At 39.6% G+C, this 13,416-nt stretch overlaps 1 protein-coding gene across 5 annotated transcripts in view; it reads right to left on the bottom strand.

The window, feature by feature from the left end:
- The window catches only part of SORCS1 (sortilin related VPS10 domain containing receptor 1), a 425,391-nt gene that overhangs the window by 191,645 nt on the left and 220,330 nt on the right, over positions 1 to 13,416 (bottom strand). For all 5 annotated transcript variants that reach the window (XM_064144430.1, XM_064144431.1, XM_064144428.1 and 2 more), the window contains one exon: positions 3 to 102. In XM_064144430.1, coding sequence (XP_064000500.1) covers positions 3 to 102 — 100 coding nt within the window. The remainder of the gene's footprint in view (positions 1 to 2; positions 103 to 13,416) is intronic.

Raw genomic sequence — 13,416 nt, 5'->3', positions numbered from 1 at the left:
ACCTTACGTTTGTTTGTTGGGCAAACATACAAGTAGTTCAAAATAGTCTTCAGACCAACTTTGTCATTCAGTTTTTCATATGTTGTCCCATAATCTGTTGACCTACAATTCAAAGAGAGATTTTTCTAAGTACAAACACTTAATCACAAACCCACAAGTCACTTGGCTGCTTTTCAGTATAAGTCATGCTTTACATAGCAGAAGGGCTCTCTAGAGCTTTTTGAATGATTCATGTAGTATATAATGATACTTAATTATATAGACACAGCATCATGTGAGTGCTTATAATTTGCATTTAAATTAGATTAGGAAAAATTAAACCAGCATCTTCTCAAAGCATATTAAAATAAACACGTACAATAAGAAATGCAGAACTCTGTGTACAGAAGATGATAATGATTGGCAAAAATGCCAAACAGCAGACAAGAGACTAAAGTAATTAATTCATTGTATATTCCAAGCTTAGACTAACTTTGTTAAGAGAGGAGTCTTTGCCCAGCACGTTCCAAAGTACCAGGTCTAGCTGATGGTTCGGTGAAATCAGTTATGTTTTCCACAAAAAAATATTGATGTTCTTTTAAAAGCCTAACTGCCTATAAATTGTTGGTGTAATGCTCATGGATTTCTCCACATGGAGTAGCAAAAAGTAGAAAAAATAATAAATTTTCTACATGAAGGTTGATCTTTCAAGGTCCCTTCCAGCCTCTGACACTCTGTGATAGAGACACTGACAACATGTCTTGGGGAAAAACAAAACAAGTGAATAACCACAACTGTGCAGAGTTCCTGTAACATCTACTTTCAACATATGACTGGAATCAAAATCAGTTATTAGCAGAGGGTTTGTTCATTATGCAGCACATTTGTCTGAATTATGTCATAACATCCAATTAACCCAAACCAGTAGAGCTGGTATCTAAAATTGCAGAAGAACATCTTTGGGAAACAGAGACATTTAACAGTATAACACAGTCCTGCACGTAACAAATCTGCATTTTATCTTCAAGTGTACATATGGATTCACACAGAAATTCAGTTGTAAGCAGTATCATGAGTTTTCACAGGAAAAGCCCAACCTATCACCCAACAACATCTAATCAACTAACCCATGGCACCAAGTGCCATATCCAGCCTCCTTTTAAACACCTCCAGGGATGGTGACTCTACCACCTCCCCGGGCAGCCCATTCCAATGTCAACCACTCTTTCTGTGAAGAACTTCTTCCTCACATCCAGCCTAAACCTCCCCTGGTGCAACCTGAGACTGTGTCTCCTAGTTCTGCCACTGGGTGCCTGAGATGAGAGACCAACCCCCACCTGGCTACAACCTCCCTTCAGGTAGTTGTAGACATCAATAAGGTCCACACTGAGTCTCCTCTTCTTGCTAAACAACCCCAGCTCCCTCAGCCACTCCTCACAGGGCTGTGCTCCAGCCCCCTTACCAGCCTTGGTGCCCTTCTCTGGACACATTCAAGCACCTCAACATCTTTCTTAAACTGAGGGGACCAGAACTGGACACAGGACTCAAGATGTGGCCTAACCAGTGCGGAGTACACGGGCAGGATGACTTCCCTGATCCTGCTGGCTACACTATTCCTGATACAAGCCTTCCCTTCTGCTAATCATTCCAAAACCAGCCACTCTAAACTAAAGCCGAGACATCTGTTATTTATAGGTTCTCTCCTATCTGGGAAACAGTAGCTAAAATCACAAAGGTATTTAAGACACTTAAGGTCTACAATTTTATGTATGGGTTGGTGTTTTGGTTGCTTATTTTTTCATTTGGTTTGGTTTTGTTTGGGTTTTTTTGGGGGGGGGGGTTTGGCTGTTTTTGTTTTGTTTTGCCCCCTTCCATTTTCTCTCCAGAGTGTGGAGGGTGCTACATTTCTGGAGTAAGTAGTACACATCTACATTCATACCACAGCTTCTGGGATTTCAGATTTGGCAATCCCTACATTAATAAAACAGGAAGGTAACATCTTGGGGTTTTACTCGTTAAAATGAATTACACTGAAATGTGGATTTGCATTAAAGTTGAATCTTTCTACACAGAAATTTCTTGAAGCACTTGAATGCATCTGCCCTGTCACATAACAATTCACCTATGGTTTATGGCCATAGCTTTTCCCTTCTTCTCCCCCCAATAAACATATGCACCCCTGCGTGCATAAATGACCTTTGTTGGTTGGAACATCAATGTCAATTTTTCATCTACTGTTTGATCTTTCCACTTGTAAGGTCACCTCTCTGAGGAACACAAATAAACAATCCCAGCTGTTTCCTCAGTGGACTGAAAAGTAGAAAAGAGTTAGTTGCTTCTGTTACTATTTCAGAGATGCACCAGCACTCACTGAAAGGAGCCACAGCAGCATGCTGAACGCAGCCCTGCAAAGGACTGCTGCTTCACTCTGGTTACCTTGTCCACCACACCAATTGGCTTTCTCAGAAATTAATATTTCTGTTGGGGTCTGCCTAAAACCCAAAATCTATCCTTTGTGAAGTCCAGTGTGATAAAGGCACGGAAAGAATGTAAGAACTGAAAATCTGACCTTCTGAGTTAGGTGAAAAAAATACATTAATGAAGTAATGCAGCTCTTATTTATACTGGTGACAGTGATTGCAAAATGAAACCTTTCAAAAGAAGGAAAAAAACCTGACACCTAAAACCTGCTCTGGAATTGTTAAAGAAAAGCAGTCCATCCTCCTGCCACAGCACAGGCAAACAGATGTTGAAGGCTTACTGCAAATGGTAATCTCAGTCAGAATTGCCAGGCAATTCTTAACTTCAAATCTCTAGGCAATTATTTTGCATTCATAGCTTTATTTACAGGTAACATTTATACAGATGGAACCCTGCACTTCTGTCAACATCTATAAAAGCAACTGAAAGATTTCAAAGCTTAGAAAAACAACATTTTTTGTAGATGAACAAATACACAAGCAATCAAAGAAGCTACCATCAGATCTTACACTCATTAATCACCTAAACTAGAAAAAGCCAGTCCTGTACTGCCCAGTTACAAGCTGTTCTGTCTCTTATGCTACTTCACAATTAGCTTACTTTTCAATAAGCAGATAAATACTACAAAAGATAGGCACCCAGAAGTTCTTTAGCACAAAGAAATGGTGATAGCAGTGGAACAAAAGAATTTTATCAAATGAAAACATGTGAAGCCTCTGTTAGGATCTAACCCAGGGGTATCACTAACCTGCACTCACCTTATTCCTATTCTTTAAACATATATATGTGTGTGTGTGTGTGTGTGTGCAAGCAGGCATTGATTAGCAGCCTCAATAATGAGCTCTTCATTTGTCTCATTAAAAAACTGCATGAAGCAGCATGAAACTTTGGTATAAATCAAATCTCCCACACTCTGTAAGGTAGGCTGCTTCTGTGAAGCTCTGCAGGGAAAACCCTGTTTCAGTATACCTGTATAACATGATCAGAGCAAGCAAATGCCCAGATAAATCACCTGAAAGGACTGAACCCAGGAGCAGTAGAGATGTAAACACAAAATTTAAACTGTCTTTTGAACCATCTGCTGAAAAGCCACAGCTACTCTAATAACTGTATGTAAAGGAATGAACAACAATCCTTGTTCAATTAGATCTTGTGTAGACATACATGTTGCAATGGCTTCCCAAGCGGTTGGGAGAGGGGAGGTCATGCATATATCAAACTAATTTAAATCTCTGTGTTTCATTTTGGCTTAATTTGCCTTGGTACAGTTACAGGCTACTTCAGAATAGTCCTGATTAATTTGAAATAGGAAGATCTGAGGAAAGATCTAATAGGCAAGTCTTCCTATATATGGAAAAAACACTAAAGTATGTTAGGACATTGTGGATACGACTGAAATGCAAATGATACTGCATAATATACATATTTTGTATAATATTCAGGAATAGTGTTTAGACTCAGTTCTGAACTTCACACCTGTAATACAATTCCTTTCACTAAACCAATCTTAATTTTTACCAGCAGCTGTTTAGAATCAGACTCCCTATTTTCTCGGTAAAGCAGATGACTTCTGCAAACAGCTGAGAAGGTAAACATTTTAATTATTACTAGTTCATTCAACAGTGTAAAAAAAATACCAAAACCGTGGGCCTGAAGATCTGACTTCCCTGAGTAATAAATTAGAACAAAACTAGAAATATGTAAACTAATTTCTATTTTGCCAACTATTTGCAAGGAAGTTGACATTTAAATAACTTCATTGTTATTCATTGACAGGGCTTTTCCCTCTCTTCCCGTCAGGGTAAATGACATTTCTATTACAGTATTATAATAAACTCCTGCACATTTTAAATAAAGTCACTGAATTCCATTAGTCCACCTACTGTCATGAATATATCTCAATCCATTCCTACCAATATTTCACAATTATAATAGGCATTCTGAATCAACCAGTAACATGAACCCTATGGAAATTTGCTTCTTTCTCAAGACATGCAGGCTGAAATTGAGAAGCCTGTCAGTTTGGATATATAGATGAAACAAATTCCCTAGCAAGTTACTGTTTGCTCCCCTCCATAGAAATTTAAGGTTGCCTGTATTTATTTTGCATAAGAGGCTGAATATTAAAGAATCGACCAGCTGTTTGTTTCGACCAACTTGCTTTTGCAATAAGATCTTTCTGGAACACTCCACAAGAAAAAAAAGGAAAACATTACATGAAGACTTTGAACTGACTGCGCAACATCATGTCTCCTGCCTATTAGAGAGCAGTTTTCTCCCCATAAACATGTTAAAAGATCAAGTTCCTTTTTATAACACATCATTAAGAAGCAATCACTTCAATTGGTACCATTTAATTTCCCCTCTCCCCTCCCCAGTTATACCTTGTTTTCAAATATTAATATGACTTCTTCCCCCACCTGCACCACAAGAAGACTCTATCTACTTTGTCCTCATCCTCCTTCCTCCACAGTTTAGTTTGCAGCTCTGACTGCTGTCCGAGTGGCAGTCAACATCTATAATGTGATTAGGGAACAGCAAAGCAGGGCAGCCTGTCATGACTGGGAGCAGTTCTGCACATGAATTCACCTTGGCAGAAATCAGGTGAATCAGCAAGGACTATTACATTGTCTCTCCCACCTTCTCACATAATGACATTTGCCACCTGTTTGGCCCCAAAAGGGACTGGCCATTTGCTACTGTGTTAATCTCTACATGACCAGATTTTTGGATAGCAGGCTTTCAGATCACAGAGGACAAAACTGAAGCCACAGGCTGCCCTGACAAAAGGCTCTCATTGAACAAATTTATGAATAAAGAAATAATTAAGACATGTAAAATATCTTTCACTTCTGAATGCTGAAGCGTGTATGTAATCCTGTGTGCAATGTTTTAAGCCTGTTTGTAAACTCTGCTGTAGAGATGTTGACTTTTACTTTCTTTCTTTCTGGGGAGTCTTACTAGGCTGAGGTGTTATTCCCTCATCACTTAAACTGAAATATTTCCCTTTATGGTTTTATAGCCAAGTACTAAAGTTTCCCATTGATTTCTGCCATGCCACCATATTTCATGACAGCTACTAATGTCAAAGTCTTCTTCAACAACTAACCATTTAACTTCACACATTCTCCCTATTAAGAGTTTCACAAGCCATTGACAGATGGCACTTTTGGTCTGATGCCCATTTTAACTCCTTCATGTGTTACCTTACTATGTTTTCCAGAAAGCAATAAAGTCCAACCTCAGCTTCTCTCTCAAGGAGAAACTGAGGGTGGGAGAGGGTTATCCCCTTCTTTATTTCCATAGCAAGTTATTCCTCCTTTCTGAATCACCTTTCTTCATGTGAATTACTATTCTCCACATCCTTGACCATTGCCAAGAGGAACCATTTATCTAGTTCACAGAAACTGACATGTTTTGAGTGGATTTCTTTGTTTCCACATGAAAAGCAATTGCAAACACAGTGAATCCTGTGTCATAGAATCATAGAATTGTCAGGGTTGGAAGGGACCCCAAGGATCATTTAGTTCTACCTGCCCTGCCGTGGGCAGGGACAGCTCACAGTAGATCAGGTTGCTCAGAGCCACATCCAGCTTGGCATTAAAAACCTCCAGGGACGAGGCTTCTACCACCTCCCCGGGCAACCCATTCCAGTGTCTCACCACCCTCATGATGAAGAACTTCTTCCTAACATCCAATCCAAGTCTCCCCACTTCTGGTTTTGCTCCATTCCCCCTAGTGCTATCACTACCTGACATCCTAAAAAATCTCTCATCACCTTGCTTGTAGGCCCCCTTCAGATACCGGAAGGCCACAATAAGATCTTTTCAGAGCCTTCTCCTCTCCAGACTGAATATCCCCAACTGAGTCTGTCTTCATAGGAGAGGTGTACCAGTCCTCTGATAATCCTCATGGCCTTTCTCTGGACAAGCTCCAGCACATCCATATCCTGTGTCCTCGGACACAGTTTCCATGCAGCAAAGAGATGGACCTGGTGCCCTCATTTGTACAAGCTTCTCTCTTGAGGTCACACTCTGAATATCAGTCCCCCTCCAACACACAGCTTATCACATTCCCACATCTTGGGAATTTCTCTCATGAACATTTTAAGGCAAGAGACAGAATTTTTACACCAAACTCCTGTATTGCACTGACAGCTCAGGTCTGTCAACACTGAGCTCATCTGTGTCGCTGACATACTGCCTCTTCTAAAGGCCCTTCTACAGTTTGAGACAAGCTATACTGTGTCTTTATTCATTCCTTGGGCTCTTCTTCCTCACTTTATCAATGAGTCTTGGCTGATTTTTAGCTATAGCTCATTTGCAATAGGCAGGGATTAGCCTTAAGTGAAGCTAGTTCAGAGAGACTTCTTTTGGCCTTCCCAATAGTTTGGTACAAGAGGGCAGTATCAAGAGGTCTGACAGAAGTGACAAGCTAAAGAGTCAGTTGGCATTTCTTTAAATGTCTGTAACAGCACTGCACATGTCACAGCATTAAAACACTTCACATTTACCCTGGCAGGTTGAAATTAAGTTTTAAACATATCTCCAGGGTAAAGAAGAGTTCAAAACTCCAGGGACCCACCTATCTCATTCCATAAGTGAGCATATTCCTGACAACTTTATTGTCATGAAGCCCTCAGCATACTGGCAAGGACTCCTGTTGCTAGGTGGGGCAAACAGAGGGAAAAACTAGATAACTAATCCTAACTTGGAAGAAAGTTTGTGACAGAGCCAGATGCAAGTCCCCTCAGGCTCCACCAACTTCCCACTCCATCCTGACAACATTAAGTTTTCTGAGGTTTTGTGCACGTAAATTAAGGATTGGAAAAAAATAACAGTGCCAAAAGGAAGAAACTAAAAATTACATGGTTTAAATGTGTGTTTGTCCTGGTTTTGGCTAGGCTAGAGCTAATTTCCCATGCTCCGCCAGCTAGGAGGTGCACAAGAAACTGGGAGGCAGCAGAGTCACGATTACTGACTCAAACTAGCCAAAGAGATATTCTGTACCACAGAATGTCAAGCTCAGAACATGAACTGAAGGGAGCTGGCCAGGAGAGGCAGATCGCTGCTCATGCATCAGACAGCAGGTGGTGAGCAAGTGCATTGTGCATCCCTTGCTTTTTCTGGGGTTTCATTTCTCTCTCTTTCCATCATATTCCTTTTCACTACTACTATTACTATATTATTTTGATTAGTTATTAAACTGTTCCTATTGCAACCTGTGTATTTTATTACTTTTCTTTTTTAATCCTCTTCCCCGTCCTACTGGAAGTGAGGATGAGTAAGCAGCTGCCTGGTGTTTAGCTGCTGGATGAGGTTGAACCACAACAGCATTTCAAAACTGGTTTAAACCTCCATTTTGAAAAGATCTATGTTCCAGATTGAGTTGTCACACTAGATTTTAACACAAATGGAGTTATGAATTGCTACATGAGTTTACTGAAATGTGTATTCTTCCTCTTCTAGAAAAAAAAGTGTTGTCATCACAAAGTTTCCTACTTGCAGAAGCCATCCAAAAGACATGCAGGATTAGAGAGGGTGAAACAATTACAAAGAAACAATAAGAAACTATGAAATTTACATTTATCTGTATAATCATTTAAATTAATTCAATTTTCTTCTCCTTTGTAATCATCTTTTATTGGGAGTAATCTAAATTAACAGAACTATACACACTCAAATGTCTTGCAATTTTTGGCTTGATGTAGTTCTGCTGATTATTGCTATAAATAATTTACAGATGTGACAAGCAGTTCATATTTTATCTTCCAATACAGAGTTTACATATTGTATTGGGTAGTTATTAAAAAACAAATAAGAAATAAAGGAAATACAGGAGTGAGTGAGCCAGGATTCATAGAACCAGTCAGGGTTGGAAGGGACCACAAGGATCATCTACTTCCAACCCCTCTGCCATGGGCAGGGACATCCTACCCTAGATCAGGTTGGCCAGAGCCAGAGACTTTATCTATAGATGTCTCACATGACTTACTTCTCCTTAAAACAACAGTTGAAGACAAATGCTGATATTTCCTTCACTGCTATTTATTTGAGAGTGAGCAGCTCAGGCTAACGACCTAAGCAGAGAACACCTCTCCCTCTTTCTGTACCATAGTCAAAGAAAGGACCATCCATTGATTTGAATATATTTGGTAAAGGGGCTGCCAGAACTGGTAGCAACATGGCTAAAGCTCCATCTGCTGAGGCACACTGTAGTATAGGTTGTTGTTTCATTGCCAGCCACACTCCTATTATCACCTTGGGCTGCACTCAAATTTTAATTATTTTTGAGTATACAATTCCAACCTGGAATTTGCCTGGACTCTTCCCTGAAAGTGTTTCCTAGGCACTGTTTTGCAAGAAAGAACTATAAATATGGTTTTGCTGTGGATAACCCTATTTTGGGAACCACAGCTACATTGTGGAACTACCTGCAAACACTGCTGTGCTAAATCACCACCTAATTCTTAAGTCTGCAAAAGGAGATGGGATGTCCAGGGCAGAAGACTGCATTCATGGCAAAATAATTGTGGATTGGTCTAACTAACAGACCTACAGTAAGACTGGCTGTTGCTGCTGAGGGCAAGGTAAGGTGGCAACAGAATGAACTGGGGCTTTCACCTTCGCTGCTTGAGCAGTAAAGATGACTCTCCAGAGCTCTCCCATCCAAATCTCCTTTCCAACTTATATGCTATGGACAGGAGAGAAGTCTCTCAGTCCCTCACTAATGCAGCTGAAGTCAGCAAGGGTGTAGGGAAGCTAGCAATCATAACCACTTTAACTATTCTAACCCAATGCTAAGTAAAAGCATGTACCAAGAATTTGATGGTGACAACCACCAAAGCAAGACCTCCACTTGACTCTCTTAATGAAAGTCTTGAGAGAATAGCATCAGTGGGGCTCAGTCTGAAACACTTCTGCAATCTCTCCTGTACTTTCTATGAGTCATTTTGTGCCACAGGTCCTTGATCAGTAACTCCAGCAGGACAATTAATTTTTAGGAGCTAAATATACCAAAAGCTGATACATTATTTACATTTGAGAATATGACTGCACATATTCCCCAAGCATTTTCTCCTCTCCTAAGCTATAGTACTGGTTTTCACTATTTTTTTCTTTGCCATTGCAACATTATTTTCTATGAAGTATCAGATCCTGAAGAAAGGAATAAAAGTTAACTGGCAACAGTCTTGTTTCTTTCTATCTTAGAGACTTTTGGAGGGAATAGGTAGACAAGTGGATAAGCACCAGCCAAAACAAACAAGTGGGCCAGGTTGCAAATTTTCCCCCTTCTTTCATTAGAGTAGTCTCCACCAGGTAACATCACAACTCAACAACTGAGCCATTTCCATAGGCCTAGCTTGACACAAGACTTATGACACCACTAACTAAAAAAAAAACAACCTCAGCTTCACTGTGACAGACATTAATACTCTTTCCTACATTTAAAAAACATCTTTTAATTAGAAGAATTGAGAAGGACTGATGATTCTTCTTTGCTGAATGTTTACAAGAGGCAAAATGACATCACCATATCCTTAATGCCAAATTCTGGCTTATGAAGTGGTTGAGTGTTTCATCTTCCCATTTCCACCCCAGTCTGGTGTAAATCACACAAATAGCTAGGACTGTAGCCCAGTAATCACCATGCTATTAACTTTCTAATTGATGGCAATAGCCAGAATAAATTTCAGGCACCCCAAGGGGTGGCTAATGGATTTTGTAGCTTGAGGGCAGAGCAACAGGAAACATTTCCATTAATCAGTGAGATGAGACAACCATACATGTCCTACACTTCCCATCCCATCAGAATATTGAGGTCATTGCAGCTTTGTTGAAAAGCTGGATGTTGCCAGGAAGGGAAAAAAAAAAAACCCAACAAATACAAACCAAAACCAACCCAACTAGACAAAACCTACAAAGAAACTACCTACCAACCCTCATCAGTCTGAGGTCAGTTGCCAGGTTTTATATACTAGGTCAGCAAACCTATAGTAGCACCCATAGCAACGTTAGACATTCAAAAAACTGCTATCAGCCCATTTCCAATCAAGAATGAATTTTATTGCACTATATAATTGTTGCAGATCTTCTCTGGTTTTTGGAACCTACGCTGTAGAAGAAACTTTCTAGCACCATTTGCAACACAATATGCAACCTTCTTTTATCCTGACAGCGCAAATTAACAACAGGAAAGCTTAAAAAAAAATCCAGATAGCCCAAGACAATGCTTCCAAAATCACTGTCAAAATACCTTAGTCATTATAATGGAGTAACTCTCAACAACTAGTGACATTTTAAAACCAGCTACAAATGTGTTTTGTGCATTAATTTATATTACAGTTATTTGGAAGATGGAATGCCCATCTCTTAGGCAGCACTGAGTTTTTTGTCCTGTTTTAAACTATCATAATTACTAATACCCAGAAAGACTAACAATAGAGGGGGAAAAGAGATTAAGCAAAAGTAATTTCAGAGTGTACCAGTGCTATCATTATCCATTAAATTTTATAATACAGCCTGGTTGTTGCCTTACAGGAAAAAAAGCTCAAATGAAACCAGAACAAAATCAAAATGAAATGTGCTTTCAGTCTTAAATTATTCCCACATTTTTATGTCAAGATTTCATTCTTAAAATATTGCAAAAGATTTATCTGACTCATGTTGCATTTCCCTGCAGAAAACCGTTCCATTGAGAAGGTTTCAGTCAGTTGAGACCTAGTAGTGAACAAGCTAAGCTCTTAGCTAGACTGTAACCCTACCAGTTAGACTGTTGCTCTATCATCTAAGAAAGAATTTGTCATTGCTGTATTTAAAAGCTGTGCTAGTGGATTACTCAAATTACTGTATCCAAGGGTCACTAATTAATGCTCCAAAGCAGACAAACACAGCAAGTGTTACTTCTTCTTTCTTTTTAAACCCATTCAAATGATGCAGCTGTACTGCCTGTGTTAGTTTCACATAATATACATCATCCAGAGCCATAAAGCTTTATTTTTTTCCTTCTGGTTGGTAGAATCATATTTATCACCATGCATCACAAGGATCAGTGGGGTTATAAAGCTGGCTATTTATAGCTACTCTTGGGGTATCGAGCAAGTGACAGTAATTTGTTCCTTTGACATCTAACCTTAGGTAACTCCAGTAGCAGAAGATGGATTTTTACAGGAAATGGAATGAAAGTACACAGCAGAATATTAATACCATTTTCTAAGCCTGAGGAGAATACACACTCCAAATCATTCTGCAGAAAAAATGGTCAGGACCATGAGCTACATATAAAGAATAGGAGCAAGAGGTGGTCAAGGTGAGGTGTTCAAACAGTCTATTAGCAAACTCATACACTGGCATTTGTGAGTAGAGGAATTGCAGGTTGATAGTCTAGAAATGAGCTCAGCTCTTCTGGTTCTTTGATTTTGAAAGCCATCTTTAAGTCAGTGCCAGCTACAGATAAAATAGGATCTTGTTTTTGTGTTACTTGTAAATGATGAAAGAAAGTTAAAGCTAGCCTGCAAATTCCGTATCAGACACATCCTGCAGAAGATCAAGTTGCTATTTTGCCCTGCACTGCAAAAATATCTTGCATCAATTACATTTTCTGTTTGTGAGAAAATTAAGACTACAGATTGAAATACCTTGAAAAGAGTCCCTGGTACTAAAATCTTTACTAATGGCCCATATTTGTCCATCCCTCTGCTTATATTCTAGAGCCTTATCAAAAGAAAAAAAAAAAAAGCCCTGGAGTTGTTTGGGTGTTTTTTGGGCTTTCCTCCCCACCACCCCACCCCAAGCCATCTGTTTTTAATTTATTTGGAATTAAAATGATAAGCAAGGTCTTTCCAAAGCTGTGGGTGCATAAAGACATTAATTATACAAGCCTGTCATTAAAATAATGCTGCCAACAGGAACAAACTCAGCCAAGCACCTGAAAAGTCCTTCTTCCTTCTTATAACAGGCTTATCATCCTCAGCCACCAACTCCCTTAAAAATTGAGCACCTTCCTAGGTGCTCAGAAAGTCATCAGATTTTAGCTTTGCTGACCCCCAAATCTCACATACATACACCCTCAGGTTTATGTGCAGTGCCACAAACTAACTCCAATAGACCCCATTGCTTCCAGGCATACTACTGCTCTGTGCTAACACAATTGTACAACTATTTGTGCTTTGGATTCCCTACTGGACAGCAGGCAGGCATATATTATACACACACCTACTAATAATCCCATTATAGGAAATGGTAAAGAAAAATAATCCATTATATTCAGGACACACAAGATCTTATTGTGTTTACTTACAGGCTGTGAGCAATGCAGCCTACTTAGCTCCTTGCTCCTCCCCTGGCTATATTTATGGAGTAATATTTAGTGCCACATGGAAGTACTCTATGTCCTAAAACAGCTGGAAAAAAGTCACGTGAATATCACCTGTGTGGAAGCCATGTCTGGTAAAACAATAGTTAATTACAAAGAGTTCAGTTTTGCTCTTACAATGACAAAGGTCACACAGCTACATAAAAATAGCACCCACTAAATGGACCTTTGTAAGACCCTGACTGTTTGTCTGGAAGATGCTTGCCAAGTCCTGTCCTTCTGCTTGATGGAAAACCATTAATAAATGCCCATAAGTGGAAGTTACACAGAATCAATCAAGTTAAAAAAGACTTTGGAGATCATCAAGTCCAACCTATCACCCAACATTATCTAATCAATTAAATCATGGCACCAAGTGTCACATTCAGTCTTTAAACACTTCCAGGGTCAGGGAACCCACCACCTCCCTGGGCATCCCATTCCAATGGTCAATCATTCTTTCCATGAAGAGCTTCTTCCAAACATCCAGACTAAGCCTTCCCTGGCACAGCCTAAGACTGTGTCCCCTCATTCTGTCACTGGTTGCCTTGGAGAAGAGACCACCCTCTCCTGGACATAACCTCCTTTCAGGTAGTTGTAGGG

This window comes from Pogoniulus pusillus, chromosome 6 (genome assembly GCF_015220805.1).
Source record: "Pogoniulus pusillus isolate bPogPus1 chromosome 6, bPogPus1.pri, whole genome shotgun sequence".
In the NCBI taxonomy this organism is placed as follows: Eukaryota; Metazoa; Chordata; class Aves; order Piciformes; family Lybiidae; genus Pogoniulus; species Pogoniulus pusillus.
This window is presented reverse-complemented; position numbering and strand designations above follow the sequence as displayed.